At 40.8% G+C, this 24825-nt stretch overlaps 2 protein-coding genes across 3 annotated transcripts; one reads left to right on the forward strand and one right to left on the reverse strand.

The window, feature by feature from the left end:
• Positions 1-1366: 1366 nt before the first annotated feature.
• Positions 1367-17894, reverse strand: sp8a (sp8 transcription factor a). Its single transcript, XM_088405591.1, has 8 exons — positions 17828-17894; positions 17522-17769; positions 17215-17372; positions 15413-15584; positions 11094-11171; positions 10802-10894; positions 5595-5654; positions 1367-2535 (listed from the first exon to the last, which is right to left on the reverse strand). Exons 1-8 carry the CDS (start codon positions 17892-17894, stop codon positions 1447-1449), a joined length of 1965 nt encoding a protein of 654 aa, XP_088261717.1. The 3' UTR covers positions 1367-1446.
• Positions 17404-24519, forward strand: sp4 (sp4 transcription factor). 2 transcript variants are annotated; one of them, XM_088405570.1, is made up of 7 exons: positions 17404-17985; positions 18221-18291; positions 19037-19384; positions 19582-20770; positions 21090-21288; positions 21579-21778; positions 22739-24519. In XM_088405570.1, the coding sequence occupies exons 1-7, from the start codon at positions 17979-17981 to the stop codon at positions 23008-23010; spliced, it is 2286 nt and encodes a 761-aa protein (XP_088261696.1). In that variant the 5' UTR covers positions 17404-17978; the 3' UTR covers positions 23011-24519. The 2 variants fall into 2 exon arrangements, with proteins under 2 accessions (XP_088261696.1, XP_088261697.1); XM_088405571.1 differs by having other exon boundaries at positions 21585-21778.
• The last annotated feature ends 306 nt before the right edge of the window (positions 24520-24825 follow it).

Here is a 24825-nt window from a genome sequence, read left to right on the forward strand (position 1 = left end):
GACAAAGCAAAAACGAAAAATGGTTTCGTTGTAAACGCATATCAACACTAGATGGAGTTGTACACAAAACTCAATGGATCTTAGCTACTTTGGGACTGCCTAAAATAGCGGTAATCAACCTTGTTTCAATGATTGTGAAATATTTTCTTCAGTCATCTACTCCCTAGGCAGCTGAATTTGCGTCTGATTTATTCAACTTCGGAACATTTGTAGTTTTATTACCGAAAGTATTTTTTCAGCAACTCCAGATGATAGACCGGGTAATGTCATCGGGTTCATTTCTGGTTTGTCTGTCAGAATATTGTGTCACTTATGACAATGTGCATCTGTATAAAACGTAACAAAATATTGTTTTGCAAAGAAGTCACTGAGGCACAGTTGATAAGTTGATTCATGTTTCAATTAATTGACTCATAATTTGAAAGGAAAATTGTAGTGTACCTGTTGATAAGCATTAAATTTGATTTGTTGATACCTGCAGAAACCATAAAAAAAAAAGTATATACCCCCAGAAGGAGACTTGTAACTCCAAATGAGCCAAGACACAAATATTACTTTGGAAAAAAAATCTCTCAAAAAGAGGATACACTGTAACTATGTACATTCTTACATCTGGTTGAAGCGCAATGAATAGTTCTGCCTCCCACGATATACGTCACAGGTTTTGTATACGTGCAATTATGAATAAAGATAAATAATTATTAGTAACAAAATATTTTTTGACCTATTAGGCATCTTTTCTCACCTCATAATGGGTATTCATTACCTGTGAAACTTAAAGACCAACTAAAAATAAAAATTAGTATGTTTCATTAGATCATATACCTTCAAATAGGAACCCTGGGCTAATGTTTCTATTTTGCCATGTGAAGTGTAATTGAAATGAAATAAGGATTGGCATCTTTTTTTTTCAGGCACTTGTTTCTTCCTGTTTTATATTAAGCTGTAATTTGCATAAACGCTGTAAAGAAGTAGTTAACATTTGTTGATTGTTAATGTTAAAAAGGTAACACTTTTATTGGAGTGGGGCGGCGAAAGTTTTTTTCTTTCCTAAGAGAGGCTTTACAAAATGTAATCTAGAAGACAAGATCTAATTATGTTTAGCTTCTAATGTGACTTGTAATACATTCCAGTCCAATTGTTACAAATGGGCTGCCTAACGAGTAAAGTACGTTTGACCTGTTTTAGTGAGGTTCAAAGTTAAATAGTTACGGCATTCTTCTTTTACAATCGGGAGCTCAAAACACCCCAGGTACACAAACGCAATTAAAAAGCAATCGTGATGAATTAATAATACGCAACGACGCAAAGTAAAAACGTTTATTTTCTTTAAGAATGTTACAAATAACATGAGGTAAGCGTGTTTTGTCAGACATTCATCAAAAAGTGCAATTTCTTTGATTTTTGGGGGGGGATTTAAAAAGAAGGTGGGGAAAGTTGCTTAATTCACCGCGGACAGTCACGTGCATCTGCCGGGCTGGTTATAGTGCTTCCACCGGCGCTATTGTCAGTGTCACTGTTGCCTTTCCCGGTTCCCTCGTCTTGGTTCTCGCTCCCCTCCGGGCCGTGCGTCCGGGCGTGTTTGCTCAGGTGATCGGAGCGCATGAACCTCTTGCGGCACACTCCGCACTCGAAGCGCTTCTCTCCGGTGTGCGTGCGCAGGTGCCTCTGGAGCTCGTCGGAGCGCGTGAAGCGCTTCCCGCAGAAGAGCCAGTTGCACACGAACGGCCTCTCCCCGGTGTGCCAGCGGAGGTGCGCCTTCAGGTGGGACGTCTTTCCGTAGACTTTGCCGCATCCGGGGATGTGGCAGTTGTGCGCGGCCCTGCGCCGCGGGCTCGCCGCGCCCTGGCCGAGGCTCTCAGCTTCTCGGCAGTTGGGGCAGTCGCAGGTGGCTCTGCCGGAGTTGCGACGCGAGGAGGAGCGCGAGGGAGCCGGCAGGGGGAGCACAGGGCTCCCCGCGGAGGAACCGGAGGGGTTGGACTCGGAGTAGGGTGGCCTGAAGCCGTCGAACAGGTGGAGATGCTGAGCGGCGCCGGGGTTTTGCTCCGAGTAGCCGCCCAGAGAAGGAGCCACGCCGGTTGCGCTGGGAGGATCCTGCACCCAAGCGGTGCCGACGTCCCACCAAGTCGAAGGCGCGGTCCCGATTTCTCCTACGGCCTTGAACCAAGACTCGTAGGGATGCGGGTGAAGCCGCTGGTACATCCCAGCGATACCGTCCACTGAAGCGGGTAACTTTGTAAGAAACATTGACCGCTGTTCTGGAAAATTTGCATCGGGCTGAGCTGAGTTCTGGTAGGAGGAAAACTCGTTGGTGTTGGTCACAGAGAAGGCGCTAGAAGTATCAGAGAAGCCCACCCCGTTACTCCTGGTTACACAAGTGGCCGGGATGTTCCTTTTCCACGGGTGGAAGCCTTTGGAGGGTCCCGCGGGCATGTCGGAGAGGTCAGGGGTGGAGCAGGAGGGACTTTGCTCACCTATTCTGCTGCAAGTTGCAGCCAACATGGCTAGTGGGGTGCTGCTCAGCCGGGGGTCCTCCTGAGGGGACACAGAGGCATTTTTACAACTTGCAGATAACTTTATAAATCTGCATTGAAGCAATTCAATTTCAAGTAGCATCATGAGATGAGCAGCAGTCTTGTTTTTTTTTTTTAATAACAATTTAAAAATGATGCCCATCCAGCCTTTTTAATAGGAAATGTTTTACTACAATTAAAATGCGCATGTTCCTACCATCTTTCCTAAAACCGGCCTATTGGAGAGCTCTTAAGTTTATAAATAACAACAGAAATATACCGGAATCCAACAGACACTTTTCACGTTCATGATATCTGTCTTTAAAACTTTTAATTTAAATAAAAACAAACGTAAACTTACCCCCAATAATGTTGCAGCCATGGTTTGTGCTGTCATGTCTGTGTGTTGTGTCATAGCGCGTGTTTGTCTGCGCTTTAGTACTTGAGGCTTCCTCCTGCCTCAAGGCCTTTGGACCAATCAGGAGCCAACTCAGGTTGTTTCTTGCTCTTAGCAGCTGTGAGACGTCGTAAATTTCCGTGCATAAAGTGTCCACGGCAAGGAGGCGACTTCAATCCAAGATGAGAAATTCGTAGCAGCGATTTAAGAGTATTGGAGTGCCACAATATGTCAAATGACTCTCATAAAAGAGGGTAATTTTAGTTAAAAAAGTAACATGTTTTCTTGACTAATTCAAAAATGTATTCTAATGACACTGGGTTTAATGCAAACAAAATATTTTATGTATTTTTTCAATCACCACAAAATTACAGTGACTCTTCTGTTAGCTGTTGTTGCTGTCAAAAATAGTGAGATAATACTATTAACAATAACCAATATTGCAACCCAAACTCACAATTTTCTTTCATATTTGATAGTCTCTGGTCCATTCATATGCAAGAAACCACCATGCCAGAGGAAAGACAACCACTATCAGACAGAAGGCATGACTCATCTGGTGTCAATTATTAATTCAATCTTAAAGATATAATAATAAGTCTTTCCAGAGCACAGACATTCTAAGCTAAATACTTATTGGTGATTTTTTGTTCCTTGTTCAAATATTTACATATTTACTCATTTATTACCAACCATTTATTTATATATATATATATATATATATATATATATATATATATATATATATATATATATATATATATATATATATATATATATATATATATATATATATATATATATATATATATATATAACTCATTCAATCCCAAAGACGTTCATTTGGTTGGATTACAGAAATTCAATCCAAAACTCTTATAAGGAGTGATTTTTTTTTTTTTTTTGGTCAATATTATGGTAAAAGTCAGCTCAAAGATTGCTGGCACTGAACGAGTTACTCAGTGCATGGAATTGAATGTCTCGACTCTTCAAAAAATGTCAAATTACATCTTTTGGATTGAATGAGCTAATTACTGACTTACATCCCCACAGCCTCACACTGGCATGTTCCTTGATTACCGAGTTGTTTAATGTTATTTTTAAATGACACCTCAACTGTGTCCACGCTATTATTCAATGTGTGAAGCAGCCTGACTGCAGGTGTCAAAGAAACAAGTGTGGTTAAAAAGATTAATGCTTGTAAAGACGTTGAGACCTGGCAGAGGGAGAGGCCGGACCGGTCCACCTCATCCCCGGGGCGGATCAGTCATCTCACGGGGGAGGGAGGATTCCTCCCCAAAAACACCTCTTCCTGGGCTTTTCCTATTCTTATCAATCATGTGAATCCATTATTCTCAACTTTAAGTTCAGCCTCTCACCCCATATATACATATATATACAGTATATGGATGGATGGATAGATATAGATAGATAGATAGATAGATAGATAGATAGATAGATAGATAGATAGATAGATAGATAGATAGATAGATAGATAGATAGATAGATAGATAGATAGATAGATAGATAGATAGATTTTTAGAGAGACACAGCGAAAGTCAAATCCAAAATTTGCTTCACAACAATATGTTGATATAAGCATCAAAATCTTTTTTTTTTTTTTTTGCCTCTGCTGATGACTGAAAGGGACATCACTGTTGCTCAAGGCTCGGATAATGACTAATGACGGCTCATCTGCTTTTTGAGTTTGATCATGTGACATTTACAAACTGAGCGGTGATTGGTTAAAATTGCACGTTGATGTGTATAGCTATAAATAGTAGAAAATTAGTTAATTGAGTGATTGAGAGGGGTACAATATTAATTGTGATGGGGAGCTCAGATTTGAAAAAAAAGATATCTCTTTGAGACTGAGTATTTATAAGTATTTAGTTTGTAATGTGTTATTTTAATACATTTTAGTCTTATAGTATCATTTTTATTAGCATGCCCAAAACACTACACAAAGACAAATTTCTTTTTCTACTGTTTTTGTTCCATGTGTCTTCATCGTTTAAGTTTTAAAAAAAGTATATTTTGCATTATATATACATTTTTTGTATTAAACTAACTACATGTAATACAGAGTACAAATAATGTAACTGTGTAAGCAAATTAAAACTAGAAAGACTTTCAGTGATTTGGCATGATTACATTTGACCTATTGTGTGTCTATGCATTTTTGCTGTCATGTGGGGGGAGCAAAAGTGAATTTTTGAATCGGTTTGGTTGTGAAAGTTGGGGCTTCGTGTGTTTATTTATACACTCCCGGTGGACATGACCAAATTAGTGGCCCTTACTTTTGCCCTCTCAGGCATTGATTAGTTCACAGGTGGACTTTACAGTCAGCCATCTTCACTCGAACCTGATCCGAGCCACCCAAACAGCTGTCCTGCCTTTTCTCGCATTCTTTTCCCACACTGAAAGTGTGTGTGCGCGCCAGCATGAAAGGAGCCCTAATGAAACCCTGTCTGCGCCTCAACCTGTTCCTTTAGCCATGATAATGACCAAATTATCACGCGCCATCAGACGTCAACAAAAAAAGATTGCCGTGTGCTCTCCACACACTTTGTGGCCACTGAGTCAGAAAATGCAGAGAAGAAAAGAGTGAAATAAAGATCTGGCACATCTCCGGGGAAGACTGATGGGTGAAGTATTTCATTTCTCCTCAGTGTTTTGCTTACCTCTTCTTTTGTTGCCGTCTTCTCGTTGAGGAGGAGGGTGGCCATTTTGCTCAGCTGCCCCTGCTGGGACAATTAGAAGGGAAATGACCGAGTCAAAAGACGAGCGGCAAAACATGACAAAAAAGGAGCTTTGCCAAAAACCAGAGGGTTATGCAATCAATTAGGAGAAGGAGAGGTTGTATCAAGCATAACTGTATTCAAATTTGTTTGATCAAGTGAATGTCCATTTCAAAATTATTGTACAGTATATACATTGTAAGGTATGATCAGTTAGAGAGAATATAAAAACATTATAAACACATATCTGTATTTTATGGCCCACTTGAGTGTCATCTAAGACAAAAAGTGCAGATATTTTTTGTGTGAATGTTATAAACTCATTCAATCCCAAAGACATATTTATATGTCTTTCCATCATCCAGACATTCAATCCCATGCATTGATTTATTTATCACTTTATTTATTTATTTATAGGGTAAAGAATGGTCTGGTAATAGCTGTCACCGAATCTCCAATCCCAAAGACGCATTTTTACGTGATTAGACCCAACATTCAATTCCAGGTACTGATTTACAGTATATATATTTACTGATTTTTTTTTTTTAAATAACAAGGTAAAGAAGGTTTTGAAACATATATACAGTACCCAAAAATGTTGAAAAAAGAAAACGTAAACTATATTTTTACTTTTATTCAAAATTTGATTTTTTTAATTACACTTGGTGTATTCAAAGCAACCACAATGCCTCTGTTATCTAACATTTAATGGGAAACTCCCTAGACACACAGGCTAACAATTAGCATCAATATGGCATTGTTGTTGTTAGCCATTTAGCAACTGATATCTGAACAGAAACAGTGCTGCCATGTGAGAATACTGACAGGCATATATTCTCAATCCGCTGTGAAGAAAAAAAAACATACTAATGCTGTACTGAGAAGCTCAGAGGAGCTGAGCATTATATTGGTCCCAAACTGCGCACACATCAAAATAAGCAACAAAAAAGTGAAGGGTAAAAATTCTCAAGACCAACGGTTATTGAAAACATGCCACCCAAGACCATTGCCTTAATTTTGCAAACGTGGCCTCGGACTGATGTGAAGTTGTCTTTCCAGGCCATCAAAAAAAGATTTTCTCCAAGCAATTTGAGCTGCATTCTGGTTTTCAAGAATCCTGTGCCAGGATGTAATCAACACGCGGTCGTTACTCATTATCGAGCTGATTGACTACATTTCAGGTTCGCTATGAAAACATTCCCATGTACAATATTCCGATTCTTACGCAACTGTAACAATTACACATATCTGACAATTATCCGCTAACAAAAGTGATCTGACGAGCTCGTCAAAGCAAAGCCATAGAAACAATAATAACAAACAGATAAACCATCTCACGAGTTTCCCCTTCACTTGGCGTAAAAATTGCATATTTTACACAAAATATCATGAGCTGAGCTTCAGCAAATGCACATAATTGAGAATGTAGTTTAATTATACGGGAGTTTAATTTTTTAGAGACTCGTGCAAGGGTCACGGATGTCATCTCATTTGTCGACGCAGCACAATGAGACGATTCCTGTTCAACAATTACACCGGTAAAGTGCCTACTTCACATTCATATATACAGTGCATTTACATACTATGCACAGTAACTCCCATTCGTGAAATGAGGATAAAAATGACATATTCCTGGGCAACAAGTCTGGCAAATTAAACAAGTAAATTACAGGATGCATTTCGGCCTTTGTTACAAATGCACACAAGTAATGTTGATCGATGAACGAACACTAGTAATGTTGATGGATGAATGCATCAAGACGTAATTCTTACCAGATTTGTGTGTAGTGGGAAAGGAAACTTTAAGTGACTCCTCAGTGATCAGACACATCCTGACTTAAATTAGGTTAATTAAAAAAGAAAGAGAGAAACATGATTTTAATTGCTCTCCTTTTTTCATCGTTCACGTGTTATTCTCATTCAAAATATGAACAGCTTTAAATCTTTTTTGCGGTTTTAATTCAGAGAAAATAAATGACACAATTTTTGTGAAGAAAAAAAAAGAACATAAGACAACATTTAATGGTGAGTATATGTAGAAATATGAATACTTCCGAAAAGTTAAGAAACATACATAGATATACATATATATTGTGTACTGTATATTTACACTTAAGCCTCCAGTGATGTCTCACCTTATAAAATCATATTTGTGCTACAATTGCGAGCGAGCAATGAAGGATTTTGAGCGAGCAAAAATAGATTTTGAGCACAGAAATTATTATAATAATTATTATAAATATATATATTTTTAAAATCCTTTGTTGATGCCCTTGTCCAGGCCTTGTGGGTCTGGACGGGGGCTCCTCCCACCTGTGGACCCTTCTGAAGGTTTCTGATTTTCCCCAGATTAGGGTTTTTGAGTTTTTCCTTCCCCTTTTTTGACAGGGAATGCTGTTGTGTACCTTACACCGAAAAGATGTCTCTGTATGACTTCTTTTTTCGAAACAAGTCTCGACGTGACTTCTTTTCATCTGTGAAGCCCTTTGAGACTTTGGTGATTCAGAGCTATACAAATCAAATTTGATTGATGATTGATTGTCGATAAACTTCGTACATTAGGTTCCAGGCTGGATTGAAATCATTATATAAATGATATTATAATAATAAAAATTGAATGGAAAATCTCTCTCCCTCGAGTTAAGGGTACATCATATACACAGGTGCGTTCTCGCTTAGGACTGTTTAGCTGGTGTATATGGAGTCTGATGTAGCGTCTAAAAATACGTCATGACGACGAGAGGATGTTCAACCCGAGCCTGTTATTAGAGTCCACTTCACCCAGCTGGTTATCACAACATGTGGGAAGAAGTGGAAATGAAAGGGGGAGAAGATAATGATGAGGACGGCAGGACGTAAAGGGGCCTTGTTTTTTTCTTTTATTTTGAAAGCTTGAGCCTGATATTTGTGCCTCAAAGAAAAGTGCCGCTGATGATGTTCAAGAGAGAAATCATTCAGGCTCACATCCACAAACTTGCCCTCTTACTCTGCCTTCTTGATTAAATCCTGCTCCGACCGTGATCTCGCTTCTCCTCGCCAATGATGTTCTTCATCCCTCACTGCTGCGGAGGCGACCATGAGATTAATTTGTTCTTCTTCATTTTTCAGGTTCTGTGTCTTCTCTAGGTTAACGCGTGGTCAAGTATGCGTGCGTGTGGGTGTGTGTGTGTCTACGGTGCCTTTTGATTGATGCACACAAGCCCGGGAGTATAATCATAGACTTCCAGACGTCATTTTTCACTTTGTGTCTTGATGGTTGAATTTCATGCATTTGATCACTGCTACCTCAGCATTTTAGGGGGGGGGGGGGGGGGGTCTAGGTCATCGACGAAGGTGTACAAGCCAGCAGTATATATGATGCCATCAATGTAAAACCATGTTCAGTTTATTTAGTTTTGATGAGCCTCTTGGTTTTACGTAAAATAGAAATGTATAAATATAGGAAAAATAGAAGTCCGGTATTATTGAAAAAGACTTGAAATATCTACCTGCTTACCTATCTAATCGATCCATCTATCATCCATCAATCCATCATTCTATAAATCTGGAATCAGATTGAGTAAGTAATTAACATCGATCTGCACTTCTGATTTTGGAGGCAAGGAATTAATTTTCAGGCCAAAATCAAAATTTGCATTTGTAAATATAAATTGTAATGGACAAATGAAACAATCAAATGCAAAACAAAAACAAAGACCAAAAAAAAGCAATACACAACTGCAAGCTCTTTCTTGCCGAGTGGCCCAATCCTGGCTGGTGAGTTAACTGATAAGAAAGTTGTGTTAGCTTACTAATTAATTTGCTAACTAGCTAGTTGTTTTAACTAACTTGTTAGTTCTGTTGTTGCAAACTGTTAATTTTTTATGTCAAATATTTGCTCTGCTATAGTTATGCATTTTATAGCTACAAAATGGCGGTGCACACGGGTGTAGTGGCTTTTAGCTCTTCAAATTCCACATTTTGTTGTCACCTTATCTAGCCAGCCAATTATGTTAGCTAAATTAGCTTATACAAAATAATAATGCGCAATCTTGACAATTTCATTCGGGTGTCTTCTTTCCTTTGTTGCGAGAGGTAGAAATCAATATTAAAACATGGTAGCATAGTAGGCATAGTGAGTCGCTTCAACATTAGCATTTGGCATTATTGCAACTCATCTTTTAAGTGTTTGAAAATAAGCCAACTCTTCTTAAAAATTAAATTAAAACATACTATTCGGGTTGCTGCACATAAAAGTTAAATCATGTATGAAAACAAGCGGCTGAAATTCAAATAAATACAATACAGTACTTTTCTTTAAAGTTAAATGCAACTGAACTGAGTGTTAGCATACTATTAATATGGACCGACAAAAGCAATAATCAGTGTGTGTGTGTGTGTATACATGTAATGCTTGTACATAAAAAATCAAATTACAGCATTGCTGAATGAATAAAATGTATGAACCCATTTATCATAATGTGAACACAGATTAAAATCCTGTACGCTACCACACCCACATCATTCATTCCATATTCTCGGTTAACTAGTGCCCCTCCCACACATTGAGCTTCACTTCACCACAGTGCCACAATGCCTGCCATTCCATTCAAGGGTTAAAAGAGCAGGAGTGGGCAGGCTACAGATGACCCGCTGTTAAATTGACCAGAAATGGCCCGCTTGTTTTTTGATGTAAATTGCCATGCTGCAAAGTGTTAAATTATTCCCGAAACTAAAAGCAGCGCACATGTGACGATAACACGTGGGCCGACACAGTGCGTGTGAAGTCATCAATCAAGGCGGGAAGTGATGAACGGATAAAATCAAATACACACACGGGAGTATTTCTATCATAGTGGGGACATGCCACTGACAATATGCATAACCATAACAGAGTGCATGGTCCTAATTCTTGCCCTAACCGCAACCAAAATCCAATTCAAACCTATATTCTGAAGCAAGTCCTGATCTGCAATTGTGGTCCCCAGAAGAGCAACAGGGCCCAACAAAGGCAATAAAACCTGTGATTTGGGCCCCACCATGTAGCAAAAACCAAGGGCGTGCACGCACGCACGCACACTCGGACCGCAGCTTTAGGTGGTTTTACGACAACCATTTTATTGATGTTTCCCTTCAAACATGAAACGTTTGGTTTCCCACCTCAAGCCCACTTGTGCCTCTGGGCCGTCATTCAGGACATACACAGACGGGCTAAACATGGAGATGGCGTCAAGCTCCGCCGGGCCGACAAGTCGGGTCAGGTCCTGCGCTCAAGTGCGCACGCTGATGCACAATTTGACATACTTACTTTGGATCTTTATGGCGTGCTGCACTTTCCACTTAGCACCGCTGGAAAGCGCTTCCTCAACTCATGGGTATTGGCTTCAAAGGCAGAAAGTGGGCTGTAGTGCACACATATAACACACGCACACACACATTGCTTCAAATAGACTAGGCACATACCTGCTCACAATCAAAAAGCGGCACACAGCTCTTGTACTTTTTTCCTTGGTTTTTTTTTTCATCCTCCATTTCAGCCGGCTGGAAAAAGAGAACAAAATGCATTGAGAATTTAAACAGGAAAGAATTTACAGTGCGATCGGCCAAAATGACATTTGACCTCTGTCACCCCAAAAAAATCCTCACACAAACAAAAATTTCACTCAGAAAAATTGATCAAACATTAAACATTTTTTCATGTCATATAAAAACTGTCACAAACACAAACACAAAATATTTAATTCAAACCAATTTGGTTATCAAAAATCTCACACACTACACCAAAAAGACTCTCATGCAAAAAAAACTCCATATTACACAAAAACAGTCACATAGAAAAGAAAGTACACTCACCAACCCCAAACATGCATTACATTTAAAAATCACACTTATCAAGAAAATAAGAAAATAAATATATTAAAAAATATAACCAAAAACACACTCACACACAAAAACTTATTAAAAAACAACTCTCTCATGTATTGTACTCCGCAGAACAGCTAACATAAAACTCTTCCTCGTACCAAAAACGTCACACTCCCAAAAAGTACACACATACACCAAAAACATCTGCCACTCATCGATAGACTCTCTCACACAGACAAAAACACTCACTTAAAAAATATATACCAACACACTCAGTCACTCATTCAAAATGTCTCACAAAAAACCACACACCAGAAAATCACTCATTTTGAAAAACCTCTCACCCACACACACACACACACACACACACACTGCACTCACACACTTCAAAAAAACTCACATAACCAGTCTCACACTCTACAAAACCCTCTCAATCATTCCCAAAACCTTTCAACTCACAAAAAATCCTCTTTGGACAATATTTACCTCACTCAGACCCCCTCTCAGGAAAAAAAAAACACATACCAGTTGCTCCCTCTCACAAAAAAAACTCACACAGCTTTCCCTAGTTTTGTATTCAAGTACAGAATGACATTAGCCATTTTTGTATCCTCCTGAGACCCAGCCTATTCATTAGTGTCCATTGTTGTGTCCATTTTGTCTCATCACGAATGCAAAGGTGATGTCCTTGACTGACCACACTAAGATTTCACAGCTTAATATAAACGTGTCAAATCACATAGACCAAAAAAATGTTCGCTAGAGTGGACACAAGTCAAAGACCTTTATGTCTCATGTCCATCCATGCCACACACTGCTATAATATCATTATACTCAGTCTCATTGCCTGATAGTTAAGTGTTTTAGTACTATTTGCACAGGATCTGAAGGGCAAAATTAACAACAGCTGTTTGATCCATGAAGACCAAAAAAATAGTATTTTCGAGAACAAAAAAAGTGGAATAAACGCTGCATGCGATTTGAAACACAGCTGGTTAACGGGGTCGTGGTTCCACCTAGAGTTCACTCAGTTCAACTTATTTGTAGTGCAACCTGCAGGCATCTCCCCTCTTGTCTACATCTACCCTCTGGGGTTCAAGGTACTCTCATGCGTCAATGCTACATGAGTTGTTCTGTCATTCGGTGACTTCTGAAAGACTTTGTGAAGTACTGAAGGAAGGTGAACATTTTATGAACCGGCGTGAGCGTGTGCCTCAAGTCACCTGAAGGAACATTGTAAATACCTGCGCTTGTCGCCGACGCCAGCGGTTGCATTCTGCAAATTCTCGGCCCGCCAAACATCGTCACTCACGCAAATGACTCATGTTGAACTCTGTGGGAGAGAGGGAGAGACAGAGAGAGGGTGAGAGAGATTTGTGTGAGAGTTACAGAATATTGCAAATGGAGGTAAGATTGATGACGAGAAAAAAATATAGTATAAGAACAGTTTTTCCTGATGTAATATTTGCTTTAAAAAAATCACAGCAACCTTCACACACGGCAACCTCTCATGCATGCATAACTGAAATACTCTCATGATTCGTATTGTAATTACAGTCATACACTCACACAATAAAAATGTTTATCCGTTCAACAAAAAGCATGCTCACACATTATGCTTAAGAACTCATATACAACTGAGATAAACTAAAATACTCTCACAAATCATATACAAAAGCTCTCCTACTAATGTTTTTTTCTCACACAGTATTGAAACACCCTAAAAGACACACTCATCATGACTAATTAATTGCACTCATGTAACTAACTCATATCCTCTCACATTCAACTAAAATCCTCTCATAAATAATATTGAAATGCTAGTATGTTTATCTACTGAAATGCTGAAACTCTCACATACGCTAATGGAATGACTCCTAAAAACATATGATTCACTTGCAAATGGAATGACTAATCTTCCCATGGTGAGAGACTGAACTCCTCTCTCACACACCACTGATTTTTGTCTTTTAACTTTCCACAATACTGAAACTTTAACATTAAAACAAGCTACAGTTGTGAAATGCTCTCTCACTTAACTCAAATCCTCTCACAGTTTTCACCGTGCTTCCACCGTTAAAATCTCTCACACATACTAATGGATTTATTTCTTCTCACTTTATGAAATGCTCTGTCAAACAAACTCACAAACTCCTCTCACACAAAACTGTGATCTTCCCATAGTACATAACAGGAATTCCTCTCTTACAAACTACTAATTTAATTCTTTCTCACAGTAATAAAGTATAAACTATCGAAACACTCTCTCATGTAACAAACTCAAATCCTCTCTCACACATATTTGTGTAAGAAAAATCCTCTCACAAATCAAATGGAAATGATGTTATGTATATATACTGAAATGCTTCTGCATGCTAAAATGTACACACACATTGCTGGATTTATTTCTTCTCACAGGAATGAAACACTCATATAAAATAATCAACAACATAAAATCTTCTCACAACTAAAAATTTACCACATTGTGCAAGTGAATCACACTGTCACAAACTACTGATTTTTACCATCTCACAGTACTGAACCACACTAAAGAAAAATGACTGAACTTCTCTCACTGAACAAAAAATGTATCTCATATAAAACAAAAATCCTTCCACAGATCATATTGAAATGTTTGTATATTTTTTTTCTTCACTATTTTGAACTTTTCACACAGTACAGGATTTATTTAATCTTATAAAAAGAAAAAAAACACACTCTCACACACATGAATCTTCTCATACATAACTAAATTCTTCGCAGCCTGCAAAAGAATATTTAAATGCTTTCATTATGTACCAAAACGTTAAGATTATACCAAGATGTGTTCATGTAATATCCAGAGATACATTTTCAGGAATATGCGAATTCTTCGTGAATACAGTCCCCAAATGGACCCTCAACGGTAAAACGGAACACCTAAACCCCCGCAACCTTCAAAAACAAAACCCAAGTGATGATACAGGAATACATAATGGGAAATTTGTTCTTTAGTGTTGTTGCACACGCTGCTCTACAAGACACAACAGCATCTTTTGTTTGTCTACTTCATCCAGAACAACAGGAAGCAATGTTGTCAATCCACTCATTACAATTGCACCCATGCCAACTTTCAAACAAGCAAGTCCAATTTAGTGAGTGAGTGGTGAGTAACACGCACACCAACAACAGGCTTCTGCCAGAGTTGTCAGTCATAAATCTCGTTGTCTTACCTTTAAGGAGACACTTAGACGCCACTGCTTCCAGTAACAAATACATGACGCCTACGCACACTTCTGCAAAAAGATTAAGAACATTATTTGCACAAAAGACAACATGGCACGCAAACGTGCATTGACTCCACACACTATCATTATTTACTCATTCATTAAGGTGTGCAGTGTAGTTACAAATTGACAGAGATTTTAAAATTAGTCAATTAAAATATCCTGTGAAATTAATTTCATTTATGATGAAAAATATGCAGCATCAAAATGGGTACAATCCTGAGAAGAAATTATTTTTGAAACAAAACTCAAATCGAAGACTATCTAGTGTACTATTTTTGTGTGTGTGTATATATATATATATATATATATATATATATATATATATATATATATATATATATATATATATATATATATATATATATATATATATATATATATACACTACTAGAGTGTATACTCTTTTTCTAAACCTACTATAAACGACATCTTTAATGAATCCAGGACCAACAACGAAAAGTACGTTTCCAAATAAACCGCATTGTATAGTTTGTGTATAAGGACATCTAGTGGCGCAATGTGTGAACAACAGATTTGTGATGACAGCTTTTTCGTGAAACTATAAAAGAAAAAAAACATGTAATTCCAAATCTATTTTTTTAGAGAAACGAACTGTCATTACTGACAATGATGTAACGCGAAAACTACCGCACAAATGCACAAAGCCTTCACAATAATTTCGCAGAAGGCGACACCCCTTTTTTTCCAGGCCAACCCTCGTTGCCTAGCAACGTCGTGGACGGTGGCCCGGGGGCGGGGGCACTTGGCTGGCTGCAACGCTGCAGTTATTAAGCTGTGCTTGTGGGAGTGGGAGTCAGTTCTGTGCACACAAAAATCAAATCATGTAGAACAGAGTGTTAGTAAAATACAAAAACCTTAATCGATTAATGAAGAATTTTAAGATACGATTACACAACCTCAACAGTATAAGCTTTTTATTTGTCCTTGGACACTACACAGTCAAACTGATGTAATAATTTATTTGGATTCAAACGTTACTTTTAACCATAAAAAAACACCCAACAAAAGACAAGTTGTTTTCTGTGTGTGGAAAGAAGTCCTTAAATAGGGAGTGATAAACAGGACTGAAATAATTAAATAATACTAATCAATCAATAATGGCAATACCAAAATAAAAGTATACTATATACAGTACTTGAATACTGAGTGTCTGTACCGTTGCTACCTATGAATAATTATAATAATAGTGAGTTAAAGACATTCCAGTAGAAAGTGTGTGTGCATGCTTCAGGGAGAAGTAATTATGTAAAATCGCTCTCAAACGTCAGATAATGCAATAAGGAAATAAAACAATGGACTTCTTGTATGTGAGCTAACTGATGATCATTACTTGACCCAAGCCCGTTAGCTTGCAAGCTAGCTGGTGGCTAGCATTTTTCAGGCAGTAGAAAGCCCCAAACAACCCAGTTTTCAGGATCTTTATTTGATTTAAAGGTGACGGTTGAATCAAAACTGGTTTTAATTGAACTACGCCCACAACGCTTGAAAACGGAGGAAACGACATGGTTTATTACTCATTTTATTTACATCTATCTATCTATCTATATATATTATATATATATATATATATATATATATATATATATATATATATATATATATATATATATATATATATATATATATATATATATATATATATATATATATAACTTGAGTTAATTCCAATTTGAGTTAACTTTCAATGTATGCGGACTTCAAATAAATATGTTTCAATTGGAAACTTTTAATTATTCAATCACTGCAATTATCTGGCAACCAGTTCAGGATGTCCCCCGCCTACTGCACGAAGCCAGCTGAGATAGGCGCCAGCAAGCCGGCGACCCCTGTGATGAGGATAAGCAGCTCTAGAAAATGGATGGATGATCGGTTTCACTAAGTGAAATTTCAGCTCCCGGGTGTCTTTTTTCAACACTTTTTTTTATGTGAAATGATTTTGTTTGCTTTTGGGACACTCTGAAGAAGGCGATAGAAAAAAAAACATGTCAGGCAAAAGCCTCTTAAAAATGTTAAGATTTTGAAGTTTTTTATAGTTTTAAATTTTTGTACTTTTTAAGCCTTGTTCACTGTCTGATAAAGAGGAAAATGACAACGGATTTTAAACTATAAACAGAATGAAGGTTGTTCCAGTGCTTTTGTAAAGATCAAAGAGTTGTAAAGATTAAAGAGTTGGAAGAAATACTCTTAAATGTCGTGTGCTCATGAACAAAAATGTGGTAGTATGAGTTAGAATTTTGATTTTGTTAAGGGAATTGTTTAGAGGAAAACTGTGGACATGGATGAATATGGGAAATAGTTCCCCAAATGTCCTAAATGAGGGGATCGGAAGGCCGAATAACGTCAAAAGCGTACCAAAAAAAAAGGCAGGGCCACACGCTTCCTCAAGCAAAGCCGCTACATAATAGTCACCGCCCTCCCGTCGCTCTCACACCAACATGACTAGCGCCCCTCCAGCGGAGAGGCGAGGGAGGCCGCGGGGCACGACGGGAAACGTAGTCCCGCTCGCCCAATGGCATCGAAGGAGGTGAGGCTTGAGCAAAATACAACTCCCATCTGAACCCTCGCACGCCAAACCCCGTCGACCAATCTGAATAAGTGGGAGGAGCGCGTCCGCCCACAAAAGCCACAGCTATCTGAGCGTATCTCCCCCTTTATAGCCCCCAAAATGAAAGAGTGAACGAATAAAAGGGGAATACGAGTGTAATACAAATAGTGGCTGCTTTTCGGTGTGCCTACGGACGGCGACGACGTGCCGGGAGCAGCGGCGGCAAGCGGCCACGGCACAACAGGGGTGTTGTCCTGATGCTTAAATGGAAGTGGGTGGGCCTCTTCGTGTGACACACTGCGAACGCCGTTGTGGAGACCTTCCTGACAAGCGCTAATTTGCTCCGTTACGGACGCTCCATCCGGCTCGAGAGGCGTGCGACGCGTGTGCCAGGGGGAGCAGCTGCCTCGCGGGGGACGCCCGCAGCTTTCTCCGTTATCTCCGCGAAGCGGGAAAAGGGGGGCTGGGGGGCGTTCGGCTGTGTCTCCGCTTGGCACCGCCCTTCCTGGACGGTGGGTGGTTTCGTGAACGCGGGCAGATCCGCCACGGCCCAGAGCCCAACATATAGGCCGTCCTCCGCCTCCGTTCCCGGCCGGCCGGCCTTCTACCGTGAACTACACCCTCTCCCAATTGGTATATTCATGCGTTATGAGTGGTAGGTATCCTCCTCCTCCTTCCCGTCTCCTCCCCCCGTTTCTCCCACCCTTGTCTGACAGATAGGAAGCCTGTGATGTTGCTGATGAGGTTACAGGGAATGATCGATACCACCATTGTTGCGCTAAATGCTGTTATTTCACTAAGATCACCCACCTTGCACGTCTGTTTAAAAAAAAGGCACACTTGCTGTATTGTGACTTTGCAATTCTAACTTTTGAATCCTCTCCCCGCAGACTCCAAGAAGGAATCACCGGGAACTGAAGGAGGGAAAGCGGCAAAAAAGGGGAAAAATTCTGGATCGCAGGTAATCAAAAGGAACTTGGTAACTTTTGCTTTGCCCCCAGGGCAAGAAAATGTACACGCTCTCACTCCCAGACCGCCAGTCAGTCAGCTAGCCAGACATCTCTGGGGGCGTTCCTCTCGCGAATTCCACTTCCTGCTTGTGTGCCAGCCCCAAAAGCCGCATGAGTGGCTTTGCGCGGCTGTCACACTTCAGCCCTTGTACTACGGAAATGTCATTTTGAATTAGACTCAATACGCTTTGATTCCGCTTATGGCTTTCTGCAGCTATAGTATGGGACTCCTATTTTTAGTCCATATTTTAGAGATTATTTTCAGGACTTCCTTTTCAAATCCACCTTTTGTCAGTTAACGTGTCGCTGCATCTTCACTGTACTAGTTGCAAAATCAACCTGGTATGTAGTGCCCGCGACCCACTTCCTGTGAGGAGCGCGAGAGAAGGCGGCATTTTCTAGCGGTGTTCTGAGAAAAAGAGAAAATGTGGTTCTCACACGCCCACCCACTCGCTTCCTGTGATACCGCCCACTTCTCTGACAGCTCTCTTTCTGTCAGCTTTGTTTCTCCTCTCAACACCATCTTTTCCCCACCCATGTCTCGCCTTTTCTTTCTCCTTCTTGTGCCACAGTGCGTATTTGCAGAATAATTCAAGCCTATCCTACCCCGTTGGCTTTTTTTGGATTTGGAGGTGGTGCTTGTTTGCGAGTCCCAAGTTGTCCCTTCTTCTGATTCTCCCACATTGTCCTTCGCAGGATTCCTCCCAACCCTCTCCGTTGGCTCTACTGGCAGCCACCTGCAGTAAGATCGGAGGGCAGGGGGGCGCCGAGGGGACCCAGGTCCAAACGGGGCCCCAGCAGATCCAACTCCAGGCCGGTCAGATTCAACTGCAAGCAGGTCAGCTCCAGGGTCAAATTGTCGTGGACACGTCAGGGGGCCAGGCTCTGGTTCCCCAGCAGCTGGAACTGGTCCCGGCTCAGTTCACGGGGAACGGGTGGCAGATCATTACGGCGCCAGCGGCCATGGCCAAGGAGAACACCAACCAGCCGGTAGCTGTAACAGTGGCCACTACCGTTCCAAACGACAGCTCACCTGGACGCAAGGTCAGGGATGAGTTTAAGTTTATACTGTGAATCTCTGTATATTCACTGTTCAGCATCCTGATTTATACTTAGACTTGAAACCTTTTTAAGAAGGTTTCATTTACTTGCCAATTACGAATAGCAATTTCACCATGTTCGACTTTTGTTTTTGTTTTCTTCTGCTTAACTTGCTTTACTACTCTTTTCCCATCATCAAGGTGAAAGCCGTAGCTGGGACCAACAGCGTGGCCGCCAGTCAGCAGCAGCAGCAGTTCCAGATCATCCAGGTTCAGAACCTGCCTAATGCTGGAGGTGGAGTGCAGTACCAAGTCATCCCTCACCTACAGACTGCTGATGGACAGCAGATCCATATCAACCCGACTCAGCAGGCTTCCATCGGAGCGCTCCCAGAGCAGGTTCAGCTCATCCAGAGTCCGAGTCCAGGCCAGGCTCAGGCTATTCTCCAGACGGCCAACCAGCAGGCTATCCTGTCGAGTACAACCAATCAGACGGTCCCCCTGCAAATCCGTCCCGCTCAGTCTTTCCCCTTGCAGCTGCAGACCATCCAGGGATCTCAGACTCCTGTCATGACCACGGTGCCCATCAACCTCGGCGGCATGACCCTCGCTTTGCCAGTGATCAATAATGTCGGAGGAGGCGGGGCCGTGCAGCTTATCCAATCAGCAGATGGCACTTTTTCTGTCGCCGGCGGCAACCAGTTGATGACGACGGCGGCGGTCTCGGGGGCTGCGCCAACCCCAGTGGCAGAAGGTGACAACGCGTCAGACGGAACACAAGTGGTCTCTAGCGGCATCGAGGCTGCGGGGACCGAAAACCAAGCACAAAGCACTGAGCCGGACTCTCAAAGCCAAAATCAGGCCAACGGCGTCCAAAGCCAGGCGGAGGCGCCCGGAACCATCCAGCAGGTGATTGTGGGGCAAGTGGGACATCAGTTGGTGCAACAGATCCAGCTTCAGCCCCAGACAGCAAGTCAAAACCAAGGCCAGCAGCAGCAGCCCCAGCAGCAGCACATTCAGACACTCCAATTGGCCCCCGGTCAAACCCTGCAGCCCATTCAGGCCTTCCAGAATCCGGCCCAGGTCCTTATTCGCACACCTACCCTCTCCCCTTCCGGCCAGATTGCCTGGCAGACGCTGCAGCTCCCCGGTGGCGTTTCCCTCCAGGGTAGCCTGGGAGCGGCGATGCCGCAGCAGCTTACGCTCGCCCCGGTGGCCGGCGGGACAACAGTGGGGAGTGGGGGATTGGTCTCCCTGGGAGGAACTCCCCTGACACTGAGTGCCGCTCAGATCAACCCGGGATCCGGCGTGCAGACGGTCAGCATCGCTGGAATCGGCGGCGCCGGGGTTCAGGTGCAGGGCGTGCCCCTCACCATTACAGGTCTACAGGGTGAGTGAGCGCTTCAATTCGGTCCCTTGCACAAGTCATTAAGAGATGGACATATTGTCCAGACCTTGAGCTTTTAAAATTCTATTCAATAGTTCAAACAGAGAATATGGAGTCTCCTGATAGTTACTGTTAAGTATAATAACACAAGCATAAAAAATAAAAGGGCCACCGAAAGGGTCAGTGAAAACTATTTCAAATTGGTGCCATGACCCGACTTTCATTAGGGTTTGGATGCCAGTCCAGAACCTTCCTTTCTGTCTCCATGATAGAACCGAACAGAAAACATTTGACATTTTCACGTGTCATTTCTCACCTGCAGGTCAACCGCAAGGACAGGATGGGGTCAAAGTTCAATCCTCCCCTGTGACGGTCACCGTGGGGAACGTGGCATCCAGCTCGTCGATGAGTCCAGACCAGTTGGGATCTGTGCAGAGCTCCTCAGACCAGGAGGGACCGCCAAGCAAGAGGCTTCGGCGGGTCGCCTGCTCCTGCCCAAATTGCAGAGATGGAGAAGCAAGGTAGGAAGTATCGTCAAGTGTGCTTTTCCATACACAATTTAATCATAAAGACGTTAAGTTCAGACGCATCACGAGTATTAGATTCTTGTAAAATCATAGTATTTATTTGGTGTTGTCCAGTGAAGACACTACTTGACTCTTATCACTAATTAGTGACAATGACAGACATGGTACAACTCTGATAGTAATCAGCATCTGACAATTGAAGTAAGATGTCACCCCGCAGCAGAAATAATGCAAATCCAACCTAGAAATTGCTACAGTAAAAAGACTCCTGCCCTTTGGCGCAGAAACAGTGGAGACCCCACGAAGAAGAAGCAGCACATCTGCCACATGGAAGGCTGCGGGAAGGTGTACGGAAAGACCTCCCACCTGAGGGCCCACCTGCGCTGGCACACGGGCGAGAGGCCCTTTGTCTGCAACTGGATCTTCTGCGGCAAGAGGTTCACCAGGAGTGACGAGCTGCAGAGACACCGGAGAACGCATACAGGTGCCGCGGTCACACATACAAGCATATTTGATATTAAAATGCAAATGAATCGTGATATTTAAAAAAAAAAAACATTTTAGACATGAAAACATTTCACACACGTCAGTCCTGCCTTGAGCAATGTAGTCAGACTATTAAAAAAAAAAAAAAAAAAAAAACTCACAGGCATATATTCTTTATCCTCTGTGAACAACTATTATTTAGGTCCATTGAAAGGCCAATACAAAGTCTTGTACTGCCCCCATGTGGCCAAAGCATGCAAGCACAGTCGAATGACTGTTCTGAAAGGGATGTAACTTATTTACCAGTTTTTTTTTCATGTGATCGCTTCATTATTTTTCAAGTACAAGTAATAAATGTAAGAACACATTTTGGCTTCTTGCCGTCAACTGAAAATGACATCACATGTGCATAGGGTTCAGGCGACGAGGTTTTATTTGTAAATGAAAAATAATGAAGGTATCAGAATTATAGACAACATAATGTTTTTGTTGCTGAAAATAGCTAAATAAGTAAATTAATATTCAAACGTCACTTCAGAAAAATATGAAGTTATTTACAGAGATTATACATTTTTAATGCACACATTTTACTCAACTTTTTTGTTGTTTAAAAGTAACAATATTTTACTAGATTTTATCCTTTAGGTTTTTATAATTATTTTTATATTCATATATGTTTTATTATATATTTTTTATTGTATATATTTTAATTTAAAAAACGTTTTCCGGCCAAAAAAAAGTGAGGAAAAAATGGAAAGGGGAAAAAAAAAAAACGCTTACTAAATCCCAATCATAATATTAAGTCAAATTGTATTTATAAAGTACATTTAAAAAGACTGCAGTCAACCAAAGTGCTATACAATGAAATAAAAGTGCAAATATAAAAAATAAAAAACATAAAACACATTATTAAACACAGCAGGCGCACACAAAAAAGACTGTTTCTGTCCTCCAATAGGAGAAAAGCGCTTCGAGTGTCCCGAATGCTCCAAGCGCTTCATGCGCAGCGACCACCTCTCCAAGCACATCAAGACTCACCAGAACAAAAAGGGCGGGGCCGCCGTGGCCATCATCACCACCGACAACATGGAGGAGGACGACGCTCCAGAGGGCCTGCGGGCCTCGCCTCAAATCGTCACCGTGGCGACCCTCTCCCGCGACTCCGAGCCCGAAACGCCCACCACCTCCAATCACCTGGAGGAAGAGGAGGAAGAGGAGGAGTTTGAATAGGACTGCTTCAAGAAAAAACAAAAAGATTAGCGTCATTCAAAACAGTCAATCGCCAATAACAGATAAGCTTCTCATTTCAGTGGTTGGGAGAAATAAGTTGTGCTGAGATTAACACACACAAAAAAACAATAGTTTTTTTTTTTTTTTTTCCCAAAATCTTGCTAACATCTATCTCTATGCACAAAGTTGTGTACCTGTTTCTTACCTGTCAGACAGGGCTGAGGGTCAATCAAGGTACGGGACCGTTGCAGAGAAAGCGCGCGCGCGCGCGCGTGCAAGTCAACCAATGATCTCGTGGAGGAGCTACCTAATTTGAGTTTTGTCCTCCCATCTGATTCAGGTGCGGAGTCCTTTACGAACTGTTACAAAAGAGGAGGAGAATTCCTTCAACAAGGAGCAGAAAAAAAAAAGCACATATGGAAAGATTTATATATAATGCATTCCTATTGCGGCAGAGTGGCCATGAAAAAAAGGTTTCTATGAAAGAAAACAATCTAGCTTTCTACGACTATGAGATGAAAGCAATACTTTAACGACAATCTAGTGAATATGTTTACATCGTCAGGGAGGGAGGGGGGCTTTGGCAGGAATAAATGAGAGCACACGATTTATCACTTTTGCGTTTGATATGGAGCAGCTGGACGGGACATCGATTGACGCTTTTCGGTTTCTGTGCTCTTTGATTTCTCACCCTTGCCCCTCGGTGTGACCTTCGACTGCCTTAAAACAAGCTGAGGGAAGGTCGTGGGGGGGAGGGGGGGGGGGGGGGTAGATGGAGCACAGTCAAAGTGCATTGTGGGGGAGATGGAGTGTTCAGGCTGTTTATGTGGTGATAAGATGTTTTTGGTGGTGTTGCTAAGTGTTAGTACAGTGAGTATAGTCTTATTTAGAAAAAATATATATTTGAAAGAGTTTGCTTTGAAAGTCAGCCCCTCCCACTTAACACAGCGGCCCACTGTGTGAAGCTAATTTATTATCCTTGATTTGTAATTTGCCTTCTTGCTGGACTTGTATTTGTGTGTGTTGATTGTAAAGTTGTGTACGGCATGTTTCTATTTTGTTTTTTTTGCTGTAATATGACTTCAGTTTTTTTTCCCTTTTTTTTGCGCCATAATGTGTTTTTCTTCTTTTTGGGAGAGAAAATAAAAAAGCAAAAAATGTGTTTCAAAAAAAAAAAAAAAAGTATGAAAAAAGTTGATACCAAACAAAGTTCGATGTTTTTTGGTAATATTTTGTGTGGCAACCAACTTTTTTTTCCATGGGTATTTTCTAGCGACATCTCATTTGTAAATCTTTTTCTAAACTGTGTTCTTCGCCATGACATTTGATATTGGGTTTTATTGCCTGGTTAGCCTCAAAGGCTCCGGTTTGTGGAGATTTCTAAAACTGGTTTGTACAAATGTGTTATGTCAGTAAAAAGAACGAGGGGGGAGAAAAAAAAAATCTAAGGACAAGCAGAAAATATGATTTGCCTACATAACACGTGAGAATAAAGTGATTTTAAACAGACTTACCTTTGTGGTTTTGCCTTGCAGTTACACACACACACACACACACACACACACACACACACACACATCTATCTATCTCTATATATATATATATATATATATATATATATATATATATATATATATACATACACACACACACATACACACACGCATGCATGTGTGTGGGTGTCCCCATAATATACAAGTATAAATATTTAGTATAATAACAGTGTAAATAACCAAATGAAGTGAAATTCTCTGCAACACGCCCAAAAATCACAGCACCGTTGTAAATTTTGCATTACAAATACACAAAAACAGA

This window comes from Hippichthys cyanospilos, chromosome 21, assembly GCF_059441005.1.
Source record: "Hippichthys cyanospilos isolate Australia breed blue-spotted pipefish chromosome 21, RoL_Hcya_1.0, whole genome shotgun sequence".
In the NCBI taxonomy this organism is placed as follows: domain Eukaryota; kingdom Metazoa; phylum Chordata; class Actinopteri; order Syngnathiformes; family Syngnathidae; genus Hippichthys; species Hippichthys cyanospilos.